At 37.9% G+C, this 19,399-nt stretch overlaps 1 protein-coding gene across 1 annotated transcript; it reads left to right on the forward strand.

Moving 5' to 3' along the window:
* The first annotated feature begins 15,874 nt into the window (after positions 1-15,874).
* Positions 15,875-18,095, forward strand: LOC104449316 (heat stress transcription factor B-4). The gene is made up of 2 exons (XM_010063432.3): positions 15,875-16,401; positions 16,919-18,095. The coding sequence occupies exons 1-2, from the start codon at positions 16,147-16,149 to the stop codon at positions 17,759-17,761; spliced, it is 1,098 nt and encodes a 365-aa protein (XP_010061734.1). The 5' UTR covers positions 15,875-16,146; the 3' UTR covers positions 17,762-18,095.
* The last annotated feature ends 1,304 nt before the right edge of the window (positions 18,096-19,399 follow it).

Consider the following 19,399-nt stretch of genomic DNA (forward strand, 5'->3'; position numbering starts at 1 on the left):
TAAATTTGTTCGTCTCCTTAGGTAGTTCAATAGTCATCTTTGAAGATCACCAAACAACAAAGGAAATTGTCTAGAATAGCCTTCGGTTGTTAGATAGTCTTTTAATAGTTTCAAATCGATAAGAAACTTAAATATCAATATCTCGGTAGTTGATCATCAACCACGAAATCAACATCTTGTCCACTAAATCAACAACTCTTCCACATAATCGACATCTTCCTCTTGAATCGATCGATGAATCCCAATGCTCCCGAATCAATCTCCCCACGCTGTGAAGATATGTCCTCAAATCCTGTCCTTGCCTCATCTCCATGATGGCCTCTCCAACAAACTAGATAATACATTAGCTTGAGAGAGAATGTTTCGAGGCATATGAATGAAATTGGCAAGTAATGTCTCCAGCCATTATAATCATTCCCTTTTCTTTCATAACCTCAGGATTTGCCTCAACAAATTTATGTGGACATCCATCATTCATAATATCATAGTTGCTAGACGATGTCTGGATGATTGGTATCTTCCCTTCTTTAACTTGTTCTATGATTTGGTCTTGCTCCTTTGATTCAAACTCTACATCATATGGATTTTGTTGAGTCTCTTGATGTTCCAAATCAATCTTCTCAATGTCTTCAATGGTGATAACCTACTGGTTAGGACAACCACTTGTAGATGCCCATATTCGTAACACTTGAAGAACTTGTTATCTTCACCATCTGATTTGTTTTTGTGCTCTTTAACGATCTTGAGGGGCTTTTCCATTTCTTTCTCTGATTTTGAAGAATTCACAACTTGGTTAAAAGAAGTACAATCGAAGAAATATGTACCTTTAATCGAAGGGCTAGCTGAAAATCTCTTGCCAGCCTTTGGTCTTTTTTCTAGGAGGTTGATATCTTTCTCCATTTGTCGAAGTTTGAAGTGTAGTAAATGCTTTTGTAGTTACTGCACTTGCCTCCTTAAATCTTTAAATTCTGTCTTGTAGGCTTCTTTATTGTGCTATAGGGGACTCAACATTTGGTCCACGTTGATGATGACCAACAATTTCTTCTTCTTCTTCTTCTTCTTCTTCTTTTATTTATTTATTTTTTCAATAGAAATATGAGAGGAGATGCAAGATAGGTAACACAAGGAATCACTCAAAATGAGTTCAAATTTGAGCTTTGATACCAATTTGATGGGGCTGCAGGATGTGCGATAGTTGTTTTGAGTGATTATCGAAGAGGGTGAGTGCATGGGGGATGAATGTCAATGGGTAATTGCCAAATGAGGGATAGAATATGATCGGAACCAAGGTGTGTAGGACGTGCCACTAGCCAAGGATTAAGATTGGGATAGACGAAACTCACTACCAAGGCCTATATAAACCACCGGCCTAGGATACAAGACTTTGGGATTGAAGAAGCTCACCACCAAGGCCTATGGGAAAATCACCAGCCAAGGATACAGTACTTCTTTGGCTCACCACTGAGGAAAAATTCACCTTCTAAGGATATAGAAACTAGGGGTAATTGCACCACCAAGGCCTATAGGAAAACCACTGGCCAAGGATACAATACTTCTTTGGCTCACCATTGAGGAAGAATTCACCTTCTAAAGATATAGAAACTAGGGGTAATCGCTCTCACAAAGGAAAATCTCAAACATTCATACACTCAATATTCATTATCTTACATTTGATAATTCACATTATTATAAAGAGGGATAATTATATACGAAATAGACTAATTATTGAACACAAGAAACTACCTAACTAATTAAAGACATATGAACTAGAAAAGCATAATAATGAGCTAGGAACTAGAAAATGCATTAAAACATCTAGAGACTTGAACTTTGACTCTTTGAACACTACAACACACTTAAGACTCCTTAATGACACTTGACTAGACACAAAGTAATTAAAATAGACTCTAAATTCATAGCTCAGTAGTCATCTTCGAAGATTGCCAAACAACAAAGGAAATTGTCCGGAACAGCTTTCGGTTGTTAGATAGTCTCTTAGTAGTCTCGGATCAATCGATGTCTTGATAGTTGATCATCAACCACAAAATCAACAAGCTGTCCACTGAATCAACAACTCTTCTGCATAATTGACATCTTCCACTTGAATCAATCAATAAATCCAAATACTCCCACATCAATTTTCCCAAAGCCTATGCTCACATTGTCTACTAGATTGGATATTCAATTTTCAAAAATTGTAAGGAGTCGCCATTAATAGATTTTAATTAACCTAAGTCTTACACACCTAGAATACTTAAGCAGATGTAGAAAAATAACTATCTATGTGACTTATGTAGGTGATCGATCTATATACACAATCGATATTTGGTTAAGCATAGGGACATATTAAGTATCCTGTGATGCCCTTTTGATACCACAATTCTTTGATAAAGACCTCAATTGCATTTATTGTATGTTTTCCGTTAGTTCATTAAAAGAATGATTTTTGTTAACACTCAATCACGCAAAATTGATTGCAGAAACATCTTGCGCATTAGAGTGACTCCATTGTAAGTGACTATACATTGAAATATGCGATGCATGATGTGTGATGTTGAATATTATCCGATTGAACACCATTCAACACAAACAAAATTCGAAATCAAAACCTCTATGAGTTCCTAACATCAAACTCTTATTGGGCTTAACTGATCCATGTAACTATTTGAGTTTTTAGCTCCACTAAGGTAAATGAATGCAAGGGCTGTGACTAAATATAACATCAGGAAGCTGGGTCATGGACTTGATTCTGCACTTGTGTATATTTGTTAGCAATTGCCACACCTTCATCAAGGACGACTGAGTTTACAAACTAATGTTAAATATTCAGGACTTTTCTGTTTATTTTCGTAATGTCACTATCCTCACGGATTATAAGGCAAGCCAAAACCCCTGGTGGTGGTACGAATGTAGAACCCTTATCACTGTGAGAGGACTTTAATATTCAAGAGGCTTGTCGACTATTCGAAATAGAAAATCTTGAGGATCATTAAGAGAGCTCAAGCTGGGCCTACACCTAATGAAGCTTGCTTAACACACTCTTTTGAATTCACTAGTAAATGAGGAAAGATAAGTCTTGGGAAGCAAGGCTTTGTTTGAAGTATTAGGAGAAAAAGCAATAGAGAGAGAGAGAGAGAGAGAGAGAGAGAGAGAGAGAGAGAGAGAGAGCTTTTTCTTCATGGGAAAGGAGAAGATTGATCAACTTTTTCTAATCATGCCCTAGAAAGTGATGACAAAGAGGAAAGTGAATATGCTCTTCCTCCATGATTACAACTATCTGCAATCTCTATCATTATGACGATTATTATTCCCACCTCCACTTCCACCTCCCCACCGCAAAACCCTCAGCCGATCTCAGTGTCTTTTCATGTAATGCTCTCTCTCTCTCTCCCCCCACCCTCTTTTTTTCTTTTCACCATTTCACTCCTCACTCACTCACTCACTCACTCACTTTTATCGTAAAAAGAATCGTCTAAAGCCCTAGTTATAATACTGTTTTCTTGCACTGCCCCATTTCAAGAATTTCTGAAGAAGAAGCACTTTGCTTCAGTTCAGTTCAATCATGCCAAAAAACAAAAGACCCTCCCTTATTCCCTATAAAGCTGGTTTTTTTGGGGGGGTTCTACTTTCTTTTCCTTCTTCTTCTTTCCCTCGGTCAGTGGGGTCTCTGCCACATCTCCATGAGGGGCTTCCCTTCACTTTGTATCACTCCCCTTTCTTTTTCATCAGGTGTCGTACAATTCCCTTTAAATTGGATTTTGGTGGTGTCTGAAACAAATACGTGGTCAAAGTCATTCCATTTTTTTACTGTATACATGAGTACCCACATGTACTTGGATCATGCGAGGAAGAGTAGCAACAATACAGACGCGCAGTCAAATTTACTAAAAATCGATAAAACAATATAAATCGTGCACTAGAAGTATAATTTTTTTTACATGCACTTTCTTGAGATCAAGGCATATATGTATGCATATATAGGTGGTACTAAGAAGGGTATGAGTAGACATGAGCATTCATTTTAAAAGCATTTGTGTAGAGAGAAATAAACGCTGTGTGTTCTATGTAAAACTTATTCAAACAACAATAAAACTCACATAAACTTATAACAAAAATTAGCCCATATTTTTCTCCATCTCAATGCTTCTGATTGGTGAGTAACAAACATGAATATCACATGAATTTAACTTTGTATAATTAAGTTAGCATGCAAGAGGTGTCCATAACTCGCAGGTTTATAACCCAACACGTAAAGGCATTTTTTCTCCAATCAGGATATACAAAGAAAAATATTCCCCTAACAAATTTTATGAACCTATCTTGCATCTCTAACATTATTATATATGAAAACATGTTGTGACACCTCTATAATACTTTGGTGATTTTAGACTATATATTTTCTATGTTAATCAAAATAACCCCCATTTCAAATTTCATGTGGGTGCAAATAGATTTAGCTAACCGGCACCTTCTGAAGCTAGCTACCATATAGTGTTCTTTTTGAGAGCTTGCTTAATGTGGATCGGGCATACTTGATATTCGGGTGGGATCTCTTTCGGTAAGTTCAAGAATCGAAATAGACTAATCTTAGCCGATCCAATGAGTATATGATTTATATGAATAAGACCTAGTCAACATCAGCGGAACCATCTCAGCAAAATATATGTACACACATGGTTATTTATATTTATACATCATTTGAACATTAATGTTCTAGTCTATGAATGGTACAAAAGCAAGGACAACAATCACAATTAATCATAGTCTCACTAAGATGCTTGGCCCTTTTACATAATTGTGTTTGATTTTGTATCGAATCATTTAGAATATTTCATATCTTTTCACATGATCTCATTTTATGTTGTTTTCCATCTTCCCCATCCTTTTAACCCACAGTATCCATCGTATGCTCACATCTTCTAACGGGTGCATCAGTAGATAATCGTTCAACATATCAAAATCACGGACGATAAGCTTCTCTTATCCCCTCAATTGAGACTGAACACTTCCTCGGATAGCTTCTAATTGTTTCTTTTCTCAAATGTCCGCACATCCCACGAAACATTTCCAACTCCTCCGAACTCAACTAGTGCACATGTTGATCTTTGACCGCCCACTAATTGATACTATAAACATCGATGGCTTTATTGTTATCTCATAAAATCCTCTCCTGTACGCATATAATCACACTAGGGATTTACACACTTGGTCCTCGTAAAAAAGTAAGTGGGTTATCCATTATCTCATCATAGTTGAATTTATCCCTCAAATGTTAATCATGTCAATCATAGATTAAGATCATACAAGTATTATCCATGCAATCAAAGACCTTGTTGTACTTGACCAGTAGTTGAAGTCAGTTATTTTCCCCGCAAAATTAGATGATTGATGCTTATATAAATTGACTAATCATTAACAAAACCTATCATTTTTACCACCGATTTTCAAATGTATCATTGTCTTGGGATTTGCTGGCCATGACCATTTGCTCACAAAAACATGTTCACTGTGCACATGATTGAAATTTGGTCCAATGTGATCGAACGTGGATGCTTACGAGCATTGGGCGCGCGTGGGATGGAACATACAAATCCCTTCTTTTTGCTTTGGCAAAGGCAGAGTCCTGATTATTCTCATCCCAGAGCAGAGAAAGAGAGAGAGAGAGAGAGAGAGAGAGAGAGAGATGCAGATCGTGGAATGTCCAGTTTGTGCGCTGTGGTTGAATGATCTGCATCAACTCGCACAGACACACTTTTTGGCTGACATGATTGAATTGCCAAAAAGGGTTTTTTCCTCAGTGGATAATTAGTTGGCAATAATATTTCCATCATCATTACCTGAATTCTATAACGTTACAAAATCCTTTATCTTGAGAAAATAAATAGACAAAAATCAGTTTAGATTCCTGGACACCGCCTGGATCTAAGGAACACAGCAAATTATGATTCCATGATAAATGCAGAATAATAAACCGATCACTATCTGATCATTTATATGATAATTCCCCCAACAAATTTCAATGAGACCTCATCCCCACTTCCCTATATCAACCACATCATCAAGTGAAAAAGAAAATGGAGAGAATTTGCCACTTTAGCCCCACAGAGAGCGAGAGAGAGAGAGAGAGAGAGAGAGAGAGAGGGAGAGGGAGAGAGAGAGAGAGCGGTGGGTCATCAGATTAAAACATGCATGAAATGATAGTGTTGAAGATGATGGAGGGACCCACTCGGTCTTGATCATCACACGGAATCCCTTGGATTGAGGAGTTGCAGAAGCAGCCTTGAAACGTGGGGGACTCCTTTGGATTTTTTTTTTCTTTCGATCTCTTCTTTTCCCCCCCTAGAAAAACAACCTTTATTTTTTTGCCCTCCTTTTCTTTAACGTTTTTATCAAGCCACAGTATCAAAAGAAGAGAAGGAGAAGAAGGGGTAAGAAAAAAGAATGTGATGTGCATGTGATCCAACAGCCTTTTATGTTCCCTTCTTCTCGACCCCCATGAAGAGAGAAAACAAAAGTTAAAAAAGAAAAAGGAGGACAGAAAATTAGAACACATAAGAAACCCACCATTTCTATTTGTGTCTTTTTTGACATTCGGTGACCACACTTTATTGGTTAATCATGTTTAGGTCATAACATTAAAGAAGACATTGTGTAGTACCAAAACTTCGAACTCGGGTCCCACTCTTGATTTATGCATGCTAGGTCGGCCATGTTCTTGATCATCGCACCGATCAAGAAAAGGGGGGTTGTTTTTACTAGTGGGATTGATGGGTCCAGCTCCCATATCACATCAAAAAGGGAGATCATACAAATTGGAACATCTCTTTCTATCTTCTTCTTTTTTGCTTTTTAAAGTGTAGGCAGTGTTTCGTAGAATATACGGCTAATTCTTTCATGGGTATGTCACATCCTGTCTCATGTTGATAGTATTAGGGTTTCTTTTTAACGTAGAAGTTGAATGTTGGATTGATGGCTTTGGAAAGAAGGGGGGAAAGAAAAGAAAAGAAAAGGAAAGGAAAGGAAAGGAAAGGAAAAAGGAAAGCACAAACAAAGGAAAAGATAATGGAGGAAAGACGTCTCTTGTTGTTCTCCCCTTTTAATGAAATCTCTAAAGTTAGGTTAAAATGAACTTTAAAATTTTCTTTCCTCCTATTCTTTTGTTGATAAGAAACTATAGTCCATGCAAATGCCCTTTTTTTAGTGATAAAGAAACACTTTTGAACCCATGCAAGATAGATTACGCTTAGAGGAAGCTGCTTTCTAGAGTCTTTCGTTCTTTACTCGACGACTATAACTTTTGCATGGAATGAAACCCTACTTTCCCCTTTAATTTTCTTAAAATATGCAAAGCCACAACTTTGTCTAATAAGTTGTTTTATCTTTTGCGTACTCTTGCCCTGGTCTGGGTCACCCATTAATGCCCAACTTCATGCTTTCTTATATTTTGTAATTCACGACCCACGCGTACCCATTTGCCCGAATTACCCTAATTCGGTATCAAACTTCTTAAACATTTTTGTTTCCAATTTTTTTGAAAAATGTTAAGAAGTTAGACATAACTTGGACAATGGCAAGATCCAAATTCACCCAGCAAGGTTGTAGTGTCCTGAAAATTCAAGAATCGACTTTTGGCGGTTGCTTTGGACGCCCAAAGACGAAGAGAAGAAAAGGAACTTTGGCAAGTGGGCTAATTACACATTGACAACTTTCTCGTACGGAAGCGGCTTGTAAAGAAGTTCTCCAAGAACTACTAGATTGAGATATCATTAAAATTGGACAAAATTGTCTTCTATATTATTCTCCTTATATTGAACACAAGATGTGCATTCATCAGGATAAATATGGATGATAACAATCCTCCCTTATCATTCGATATGGGGGGATTAAGGAAGGAATTTAGGAAAAGATTATGTATTGCGTACGGTCCTTTGCATCCCCCTTAAATAGCTTATTATCATGACTTATCCAAGCACTATTCACACTATGGTTCTAGTGGATGTGCCTCACCTTACATCATCCAAATTTTTTTAATTGGGTTGTACATATGTCCTTATGTGACCACCAGTGGAAGAATATCGCTAGACGCTTAATCTCCACAAACTTCTGGTATTTGTAATGTCATTTTCAGGAATCTTCTTAGTACGCGTGAAATATGAAAAAAAAAAAAAACGAAAAAGAAGAAGACACAAAACCACCTGATTTTGAAAATTCTTTTTACAAATTTGAAGCGTGAATGGGTTGCATTTTATCTCAACACTACCAAGATGCACGTATGTTGCACGGGTGTAAGACTATATTTATCAGATTATTCATGTTGGTGTCGTTGCAAATTATAGCAAGAGAAATAGAATGAACTATGCAGATCATTTAAAAATAAATATTCACATTGATTAAATTCTTTGCTAGAGTTTTCGCGGATTCCATTTTGATCCAAACCTTATCATGTAGGCTTATCATCTTTGTGTCATTGACTTGTCGTGAAAAAACGTGGGCAACTTATATGTGAAATATTCTTTAGAGTAAAATGGCTTCGTTTCTCTCCTCCTGTTAGTCCTCTCTACTTATACATAGTTAAAGGTGATTTATTCAAGATCATCTTCAAATTCCAAGATTTACGGAATCGTCCCTTCTCTTTTTGGTGACCATTTAATGTCTATTTTTATTTTGATAAGAATCGATGGATAGTTCATTGCCCATGATAATGTATCGCAGAGATGTTGGGTATCTTGCCAAAATATGCAACAAAGAATTTCATAGTATTTCTTTTACAAAAACTGAATATCTGGAATTCTCTTTTATTTTTCAGAATTAAAACATAAACATTCTCCTTCCTTTCTTGCGAAAAATTTGTTGCCGATTATTGATTGTTCATATATTTTGCATTTATTGGTGCTTCAAGTTAATCATTGTTCCCAACTTTGTTCATTATTATTTGATTGTATCATGATCATGGGTTACTATCGTCATTTCAATATTTAATATGTTAGATAAACATTGCCGCAATAGCGAAATATTTGGCAATGGACACCATTTGGCGAGATCAGGAAAATCCCTGTCCTTGGCCTCAAGGAGTGGCTAGCAACACGGCCCCATGATATTAATCTAAGAACAACATGAGTTATGTTTACAAATTACAATAAAGTTTCAATAAGAGGTATCTTCAAGTATGATCCTAATTATACGTTAAACTTGTTGCCGTTCTAAAAACATGTTTTGGAATAGTAATGTTGATAAACAAACAAATTTAGAATATAGACAAAATTATCAGGACGCCAATAGATGATTAATAAAGAATCTAATGCGTTGGCAAATTCTATTGGATACACTAAATGTTGATGGTATTTTCTCGATTGTTTAAAAGTTCATCAAAATTGCCTTATTTTTCGAAGAGTCAGAGCACATACACATTTAATATCACTTATTCATCATATTAAACGTAGCTTTTCATCTTGATTGGTTTTTCCCTATATGGTTCAGTGATAGAAGTTGTATCCTATACTGGAGCCGACTCCACTCAACGTAGTTTTTTTGATAATCCTCTAATATCTTTATTTGTCAAATATGGGCTATAATGTCATATACAATTATGTAATGATCGTCTAACATCATTTATTTGTGACAACATATTGTTATATTTTGTATCTGTATGTTATTACGCCCCTTCGCAATTAGAAGGTATCATGTTATGTCATATTTTTTTAATTGCCTGCTGTACCACTGGACGTGGCGGGTGGTGATCTGGTAGTATAGACTGAGTTTGGTAGCGATTTTTTTTTTTTTTTTTTTTTGGTCGAATGGCGGTGACATTGGAGTGGCAACGAATGAGATGGATATAAACCAATGTAGAATTGGGGAAGAAGAGAAGAAGGGGAAAAAGGAAAAAAGAAAGAAAGAAAATAAAAATGGAACCATAAATTTGGACCCCTTAAATTTAGTACAAACTTATAATCATTTTATCAATATTTTCTGAAAAATGAGAGGGTCTTAATTCTAACCTTTGTACAAACTCTATTCACCGTAAATAATATTTATCACAAGAAGTCTCAATCTCAAGACAAATGTGCATAGGGAGAGGATGGTTTATATAATCTGTGAGCAGTGGCATATCTTGTGATCTGAGACCATCCCTTTAGTAATTTCTGACATGGTAAAGGTGGTGGCTTTATGCGCAGGGACATAAAATGCCAATCTCATCGTCCACACCAAAGGACAAACCCTAACATATATCAATCGCTGCATGAAATGCCCCAGAAAGACAAAGTATAATAATGAAGGGGTGTTTTATTATTGTCCAGTCCATTAAAATCAGAATGCCATTTCCTCGTGGGATCCATATACTCATAAGCCCTCGTGACACAAGCAACGACCAAATTGCTGCAGAGAGAATAGTTTGAAACCTCTTTGACCAAACCAACTTATATTCAATTATACACTAGCAGGCTAGACATAGATTTAGATGGATGGGGGAAGAGAGAGAGAGAGAGAGGGTTTTGTGTTCTTTTTGAGCTGTTTCTTGTGCACATGCATCTGGAACAGAGTCTCCTTCTAAAATAACCTTTTCTTTTGAGCAATTTTTTCGTCTTTTAAATGGCATGAAGATGTTGGGTGGTGGTATTGTGTTCCTCGCCGTGCAGTGATAAGGACAAAAGAGAGTGCGAGAAGAGACAGAGAGAAGAAAGAAACCTTTGTAGCTTGTCGTTTTAGAATGAAGGGTCTTTGATTCTTCCATACTTTAGAGGAGCGTTTAAATAATCACAGAGAGAGAGAGAGAGAGAGAGAGAGAGAGAGAGGATATCCATCAACCTTTCCTTTTTCTTATAAACAGGAAAACGTTGGCGTATATTCTTATCTGTATTCGCTCTGTGTTTTAAGCTGTCTCTCCTTGAAAGTCTCGCGTAGGGAGATGCATGTGTATTTAAAATAGTGTTTTTGCCAGTTTACTGGATTTTAGTGAGATAAAAATTTGAAAGGGTCATGTGAGGGGAGGGTCTGTGTGGGTGGGGTTCACTTTTCACTTGGTTTTAGAAACTAGAATAGAATCTTCGTGCTTCTCTCTGGAGAGAGAGAGAGAGAGAGAGAGAGAGAGAGAGAGAGAGAGAGAGAGAGAGTTGTTTGTGAATGCCTTTTGGAGTTATTTTACTTGGTGGGTGATTGTGGTGGGCTCGGTAAGGATCTGTGTGAAGTTGCTGACAACTTGTAGGAGGGGAGAGAGAGAAAAAAAGGTCCACAACAGTACTCCACAACTATGGAAATCTAGAAAAGAAAGGCTGACCCTCTCCCTCTCCCTCTCCCTCTCCCTCACTCTCAAGTGCAATTGCAATTTAGACATATTTTACTATTATACACTCAAAAGAAGCAAAAAGCTTTGTGACAAGATTTTTTGCCTTTCGTAAGAAGATTAAGAACTTATAGTGCACAATCATTCAAACCTTCACATTTGCAATTACTACACTCACTGCCTATTATTCAAAGCAATAAAATGGCTATATATCCTTAAATATTTGTCTTGCTCGAATTGACTTGTGTCCATATTATCTCTACGGTCGATAAAAATATTATTGTTCCTCTTTATACCAAGTCGAGATTGCATTACAATTACGATTCTCACTTAATCAGCTTTCTAGTCAGTTTAAAACTTGACTAGCTATAATTTTACCACTCTCAATCTTTGAATGACTAGAACTAAACTTGTCGAAAGTATAATCATCTAGAATATGTTGTTTATTGCTTGTTTATTTTTTAATTTTTGTAGGACCACCATCAATTGCTCTAAAAAGCTTAAATTGATATATGAAAATATGATACCCTTGCATGAATATTAGACTTTCTTTCACTAATACTAAAGTATAATAGATGAGGCAAATAAGGGACTTGGAAAAACTTCAAACAGATCTCTTGCTTTAATATCAATTAAAATTTTGTAGGACTACTGCTAATTGTTTAAAAAGTTAAACTAATTCATGAAGACATGATTTAATATTAAATAGAGTAATGGGACCCTTTAAAATGTATATGAGAAACAGTCGGCAGGCCTGTACTTCACTTTTAGATTTGAATAAAAATTTGATGGCAAGAATCAGACACAGTTGAATTAGAAAAACCAAAGAACAACCTTTTTCTTTTCATGGTTACAATTACCTAGTGGATTTCTTGAACTTTTGCTTTATTAATTCACACAAATTTAAACAAATTGTTATTTTTCCTTGGAACTGAAGAAGTGTCCTCGTGGGAGCATCTGCACTGGTTTTTTGAGGGGGAGAACATGGAAGATATTCCCAAATTTACATGAGAACATGTAACATGAACAGAAGGTTTTATGATAAAAATTAAAAGACAAATCATATATATGGTTTTCTCAGAGGAAAAGAACAAAATAGGGATCACGAGAATGGCAAACAAGGGCGATGAACAATAAACAGGACCTGTCCCCTTGTCAGCCGCTGCACATTTGCGCAGAGTACAGGGGGGGAAGAAGGTGTGAACAAGAACAAAGGGAAGTAGAAGTTCAGAAGGTTTACATTAAAAATCATATAAAAGAGCACAGTTTGAGGATACTTTTTATTTTCATCTTAATAAGCATTTTTTTTTTGTAATTTCAGACCAAATAAATAAAGCATATTTTTAACAAAGATGATGATAAAATCGCATGAATTATACCATTTTTGGTAGATACGTTCCATCTACTAATTGTTTAACGCCCCTTTGCAGTATTATTTATCTGAAAAACTTCGAAATGTGCAATCACGATGGACATAAACTATAAGCCTTCCGAGAGAATATTATTTTGTGTTAGGGAGAAGAGAAATATTACTTTCACGAGCAGATTTCTGATGAAAAGATTATACACAGGTAAAAGCCCACTTTTTGATTTCTCTTTATGAGAATTTTTTCAAAAAATGAGGGTTTGGATAATAACTAGGAAAAAAACTGGGTCTATTTCCGAAGTCCCCAAATTTGAACAATCATGGTGTATAATATTATGCTTTTGGAAAGTTAAGATGTGTTGGCTTCTTGGATAAGATTCTCAAAAGCTTCTAAGAGAAGATCCAAAATGCGTAGAAATATTCATTTCTAGTTCGAGACAATCGATAAAATGATGAGTGAGAAATTATATGGTGTGGGGAAATGGGGCACCTCAAACTTTATCCGAAAAATAATGGGCATCATAGACATTATCATAATAATCAGATGAGTATCTATGTGAAATAATTAGTCATCATTTTCCTATTGTTTCACTTTCGGGGCTTTGTCTTCCGTCCCTACCCCTCGCTTCTTGTCACTTAGTAATCACCAATGAATCTTTTGTTTTCTCACTTTTATAGGATCCCTCACATAACCACTCATTCCAATGAGAGTCTCGAGCATTATCATATTCTATTTATGGAACTTTTAGAAGTGAGAAATAACTGGCCTACCTTTTGATTATCCTTTGCTCTTTCCTTTATTTTTTCCCTTTCTTTTTACGACTTATTCCATAGGCAAAGCACAATTTAGTCATAAAAGAGGTCATCATTTAATGTTAAAAGGCATTGAAAAAAACCATGCCTCTCCTTGAAATAAGGGGGGGAAGTGAAAGGGAAAGGAGGCCCTAGGGTAGATATCAAGAAAACTTCACACACCCTATTCATCATATATAAAAACAAAATATTTTCTTGGGGCATTAAAAAGCGAAGTTCGCATACACATTAGAAAAGCTGTGACATTTTTCAGATGCTAGGGAACTTTTTGGGCCAATAATGCAGTCACCTGATACAGATCAGCAAAAAATTAGAAAGCCGAGTCGACAAGAGCCAAAGTTGTAGTCTCAAAGAAGTCTGCAGATTATAACCCACCATTTCACATCAAAAAGGGAAAAAGATTACGACCCACCAAAATATTGTAAGGAAAAACAACAAAATAAACATAGGAAAAGGAAAGAAATAGAAGCTAGAGAGGTGAGGTAGCTTTTATAAGTTAGTGAGTAAAGTCAGTAGTGGCCAGAGACCATGTGTTGCGTACACATGATGATATTGAAGTTTGGAATATTGTCTAGAGAGAGAGAGAGAGAGAGAGAGAGAGAAGAATTGGAAGGAGAAGGAGAAGAAGAGAAGAAATGTCGCCACACAGAAACAGGCTTTAAATCCCATCACGTAGTTCGATGTATCCTTTACCTTATTATTTCAGACTGTTTGATCTAGTGAGTGTGTTGTGTTTCGTAGTAGAAAACGATGGGATTCGAAATTGGGAAGAGACTAGAGAGAGAGAGAGAGAGAGAGAGAGAGAGAGAGAGAGATGGTTGGTTGTATTAAAAGAACAAAGGCTAAGCTACAAATTCTGCAGAAAAGGACAGACACACTGTGGTTTGGCGTGAAGTGAAGCTTCGTCTTATTTCTTTCTTCCACTTAAATAAGCGAATCGATATCAGATTTCCATGTGAGAGTAGTTCATATGGCATGACGAGATTGCCCTTTTGAACTCCTTTCCAATCTGTCTCCCCTTCTAGGAAGTGGCTATGGAGGAAGGACTCATGCACAACCTAGGTCACCGGTGACAATACGAATATGACCTAAAATCAGAGTTCAAAATCGCCCTTGGAAGTGGGTAACCCAATTTAGCATGTGGGACATGTGAAAACCCTAGAGTTTGATGAACCATATCATCCGAGATAGGAAAATGCGAATTGTAACAAATTCTTGATGGTCATTGGTAATGATTAGATAATGTTTAGCCAATGCATTATGAACACAACTTAATGGGTATATATTATGAACAAAAAGATGAGACTATCCTATTCGATCCCCTATCTATAGCTTTACATGAAAATGATGAGTAAACTAGTATACCTTTTATCAAGCTACCTCATAGATAAAATACTTTTATTGAGCACTTTTAGACCTTACTAAGAACTTGCGGTATTATTTTTTCAGTTTTACATATAATTAACAAATGTTTGAACTTATGGATACAACTTAAATTCACTCCAACAAAATTATTAGACATAAACATGCTAGCAAAATCTACATCATAAATCATTGAAAGAAAGAATGTCTTCTTTCATCTCAGTTGATTTTGCTCGATGCGACGATTTCTCTTGTTCAAAGGAGGGGAGATGGAAGTGGAAGAGACAAATTTCCCCGAATAGAGACTAGGGTACACCATAGTCCTTGTGATTGATTTTAAGTGGGTATGCGCGGGATCCATGTCAGAGCCTAGAGAGAGAGAGAGAGAGAGTCACGGGTTTGTCTTGAAATGCCCTTAATAGCAGTCCTATAGAGACAGACAGACACATATTCCCTTCTCTCTCTCCTCAACCGAGGAGTTAAATCCCTCTATAAATAATAATATAGCCTGCTCGTTTTCTTTCTTCCTTCCCATTAACCTTGAAAGGATAGGCCTCCTACCCGGAAATAATAAGTCAAAACTAGGACTATTCTAAAAATAATGTTGCTGTTGCTCGCATGAACAGTCAAGACTAAAAAATATCATGTCTATTTTTCACGTTAAGCAACCGCAAGCAATGCAGCTTGATTTGAAGTCGCTTGAATGAAAAATGAATTCCATGACTAGAATCCATATTAATGCTGAGAGACATTAAAACCAACCACTTAAAATTAGGGTCCATAAAAATGCGATTAATTAGAAGGTTATAGAACTTTGGCTATTGTGAGTTATTTTTGTGGGTGGAATACGACAATATTTGTGCTCGAAAATAGAACTCTTTCTTTACCGTTGATGGATCTAAAGATGAAATCCCAATGGATTTATCAAATTGGTTCGTAAAATACCATAGACATAAACGAATTAATTGTTTGAATAGGACTAGTTATAAGTGGCATTTACTTTGCAGCGCCTCCTTGTCTCTCCTTATTTTTATCTTTATTAATCTCTCTCTCTCTCTCTCTCTCTCCCTCCCTATTTTTATCTTCCGAAAGTCACACTCACTCTCATCCTCCCTCCTCTCCTGCACTTCCCCCGAACAAAATCCTCTCCCCTCTCTATCTCCGTTCCCCCATTTTCGATCTTCCGAAGTCACTCTCTCAGTATCATCACCCTCCCTCCTTCTCTTCCACCTCCCCGGACCAAAGCAACCACTTCTCTCTCTCTCTCTCTCTCTCAAAGGAGAAGAAAGAAGAAGGGTTGGTGATAGAGGAGATAGAATAAGAAGGGATGGCGCAGCTTATGGTGGACAAGTGCGGGGAGGGCTTGCTGGTGGCGGTGGAGGCACAGAAGGCGGTGCCGGCGCCGTTCCTGACGAAGACGTACCAGCTGGTGGATGACCCCTCCACCGACCACATCGTCTCGTGGGGAGACGACGACTCCACCTTCGTCGTGTGGCGTCCCCCCGAGTTCGCCCGCGACCTCCTTCCGAACTACTTTAAGCACAATAACTTCTCCAGCTTCGTCCGCCAGCTCAACACCTATGTACGTTTCCGTCTTTGCCATGTCTCTGCACTCCTGTGTGTCCTGATGATTAACTTAGGCAATTCTCCAGCCAAACAATCTTTGTTACCTCATATTTTCTTGATAAAGGCTCCCGCTGTTTCATATCAGATTGGCAATGCAAGACTTCATTACCCAAGTTCACTGGGCAATTTCTTGACATGGGTTTTTGTTGCACTCACGACTCAGCAGTTTCTTGACATGGGTTTTTATTGCACTCACATGGGTGCTCTTCTTCTTCTTTGTTGCTTTTTCTTTAGTTCTCACATCTCTCTTTCCGTCTGTGAAAGAGACAAATTTGTGCAAGTCCTCTCTCTCTCTCTCTCTCTCTCTCTCACACACGCATTTTTTAGTTCATTCTAAAACCCTGGTTGTGAACCGGATTCAATCAGTAGTCCTTTTGTTAGTGTTTTATTACGATTTAGCTGCCCCATTCACTTGTGTCTTATTTCTATGGCTGATTTTTTTTTTGCCTTTTGTTGGACTCTTGATGAACTAGGGTTTTAGGAAGATAGTACCAGACAGGTGGGAATTCGCCAACGAGTTCTTCAGGAAGGGGGAGAAGCATTTACTCTGCGAGATTCACCGCCGCAAGACCGCCCAACCACAACTCACCCACCACCACCCGCACTCCGCCTCCCCGCTTAGCGGCCCCACTCCGGCCTTCTTCCCTTTCCCAAGCCGCCTCAGCATCTCTCCCTCCGACTCCGACGACCAGCATTCCTCCCACTGGTGCGACTCGCCGCCCCCTCCCCCTCCACCACCGCTCTCTTCTCCCCGAAGCGGGTGTGGAGGCCACAACAACAGTGTGGGGCCTGTTGCGAGCGCCGCCAATTACAACAGCTCCGCAGTCACTGCCCTATCCGAGGACAACGAGAGGCTGCGGAGGAGCAACAACATGCTCATGTCCGAGCTCGCGCACATGAAGAAGCTCTACAATGACATCATCTACTTCGTCCAGAACCACGTGAAGCCTGTCGCTCCCAGCACTTACTCGTGGTCGCCGCCTTCGATGGTGCAAAAACCCTCGAACCAACTCCTTGGTTACAATAATTACGCCAATGCCATTGCGGCTCCCAACAACAATAGTTGTGTCGTTACCAATCACGTCAAGCCGGTCGTCCGTAGTAACAGCAACGTAACACAGAGCTCTCTAACGATTCTTGAAGATCCGCCGGTCATGAACAAGATGAAGCTCTTCGGTGTGCCCCTTCTGTCGAAGAAGCGGCTGCACCCAGAGTATAACTCGAGTCCAGTGGGTTATATGGAGACCAACAAGGCTCGTTTGGTGTTGGAGAAGGACGACTTAGGGTTGAATCTTATGCCTCCTTCGACTTGTTAAGGTTCTTGGCGATGATTATGATATGATGATCAGTTTTTCCTGCATTATTTGAAGAAGCTGAGGCTGAGGTTTCTTGTCTTTTCTTTTTCCTTTTTGTTATTTTTGAAGAGGTTTTCTTTTCTCTATTTCCCCCCCCCCTTTTTTTTTTTGCTTTAATTATCTTCTTGCCCTCAGAGTCAGATATATATCGATGAGAGTTATGTGTGTGCGTGCGTTATGGGTGTTTGTGATCTGTACATATCTTTTTCCCCTCCTAGCCATTTAATGCAGGTGGGCTATATTTTGATTAGAGTGACATGATCAAAAGCTTTAAGTCCAAGCTTAACTTTTAACATCACTGATCTTTTGCTTGCATCCATGGTCTCGCCTGTCATTCATCTATCCTTATTGATTAATTCTCTCTTTCTGACTTTGATGCCTGAATATTCAGTGACATGAATATGTGTGTGGGCGAGAGAGAGAGAGAGAAAGAGAGGTCATTGATGGCTATGGCTTCAGTTCTATCGATAAAAAAGCTGAAGAGGGTCACAATGGACAGGGGCTATGTCTTTCGTTGTTGACGATTTCCTTTTGGGCTCCCATTAATGTGGTGATACGTACACGACACTGACTCTGGAGGGTGAAAATGTTTTCCTTGATCTCTATACGGAAGCTGCTTAAGAAAAGAGAAAATACAGTACCACCAGCCAGACGCAAACGAATGATGATTCAAACCTCAAAATCTCATTAGCAATTCATAAAAAGAGGGGAAAAAATGCAACAGAACATAACCCATCTATTTTTAATCTTAAAAAAAAAACTTCGACCGAAAGAAAAATCTTCAAAAAAAAGTGTGGCTGCTATGATTACGAAAAGAAAGGTTATCATGTCACTTGATGAAGTTATTATGATTGTTGATCTTCCCTTTTTTTTTTTTTTTTTTTTTGGGCTTTTGCATATCTTGTTTTCCCTGAACTGTCAGTCAAGGAGTCAAGGAGAGGGAAGAAGGAGAAGACGGAATACTTCAGACGGTGGGTTAATCGATGAAAGCGACATATGGGGAAAAAACACTGAGTAAAGGGGGGCAAAAAAAAAAAAAAAAAAAAGATACGAAGGTTGTGAGACGTACCCATCAAGAGGGGCTTCCATACTTCTTCTTCATCAGAGGAAAAAACCTCTGCTTTTTCCTACTTTAAGTGCCTGATCGGTGTCTTCAAAAACTCTCTTTGGATCCATCTCTCTCTCTCTCTCTCTCTCTCATCCTGCCTCCCTCTCGCCTTTCCCTTTTCTTTTCTCTCATTTCAATGTCTCTTTTCCTTGCTCTAGATAAAAAGCCTAGAGAGAGAGAGAGAGCGCTTGACTGGTAGATAATAAGAAGAAACTGTGACATGCTTTCCCAGTTTTGCCACAGAAATACCCACCGCTCGCTTACGGCTTTTCTTATCCATTTTCTACTAAAATCCTAACACAAGTAAAGTTTGACCGGGAGTTTTGATTTTTTCTGTTGTTCTTTCCTACTTAATGATCTGACCCCTCCTTGATCGTGCATGTCCATAAATGCAATTAATAAACATTACGAGAAAGGAAAGTTCTGTGAGGCAGTGATGACAGCAAGTAAGAAAGAATGTCTGTTTTAGTAAAGTTTCTATACAAACAGAG

The sequence above is a fragment of the Eucalyptus grandis genome, chromosome 2 (assembly GCF_016545825.1).
Source record: "Eucalyptus grandis isolate ANBG69807.140 chromosome 2, ASM1654582v1, whole genome shotgun sequence".
NCBI classification, from domain to species: Eukaryota; Viridiplantae; Streptophyta; class Magnoliopsida; order Myrtales; family Myrtaceae; genus Eucalyptus; species Eucalyptus grandis.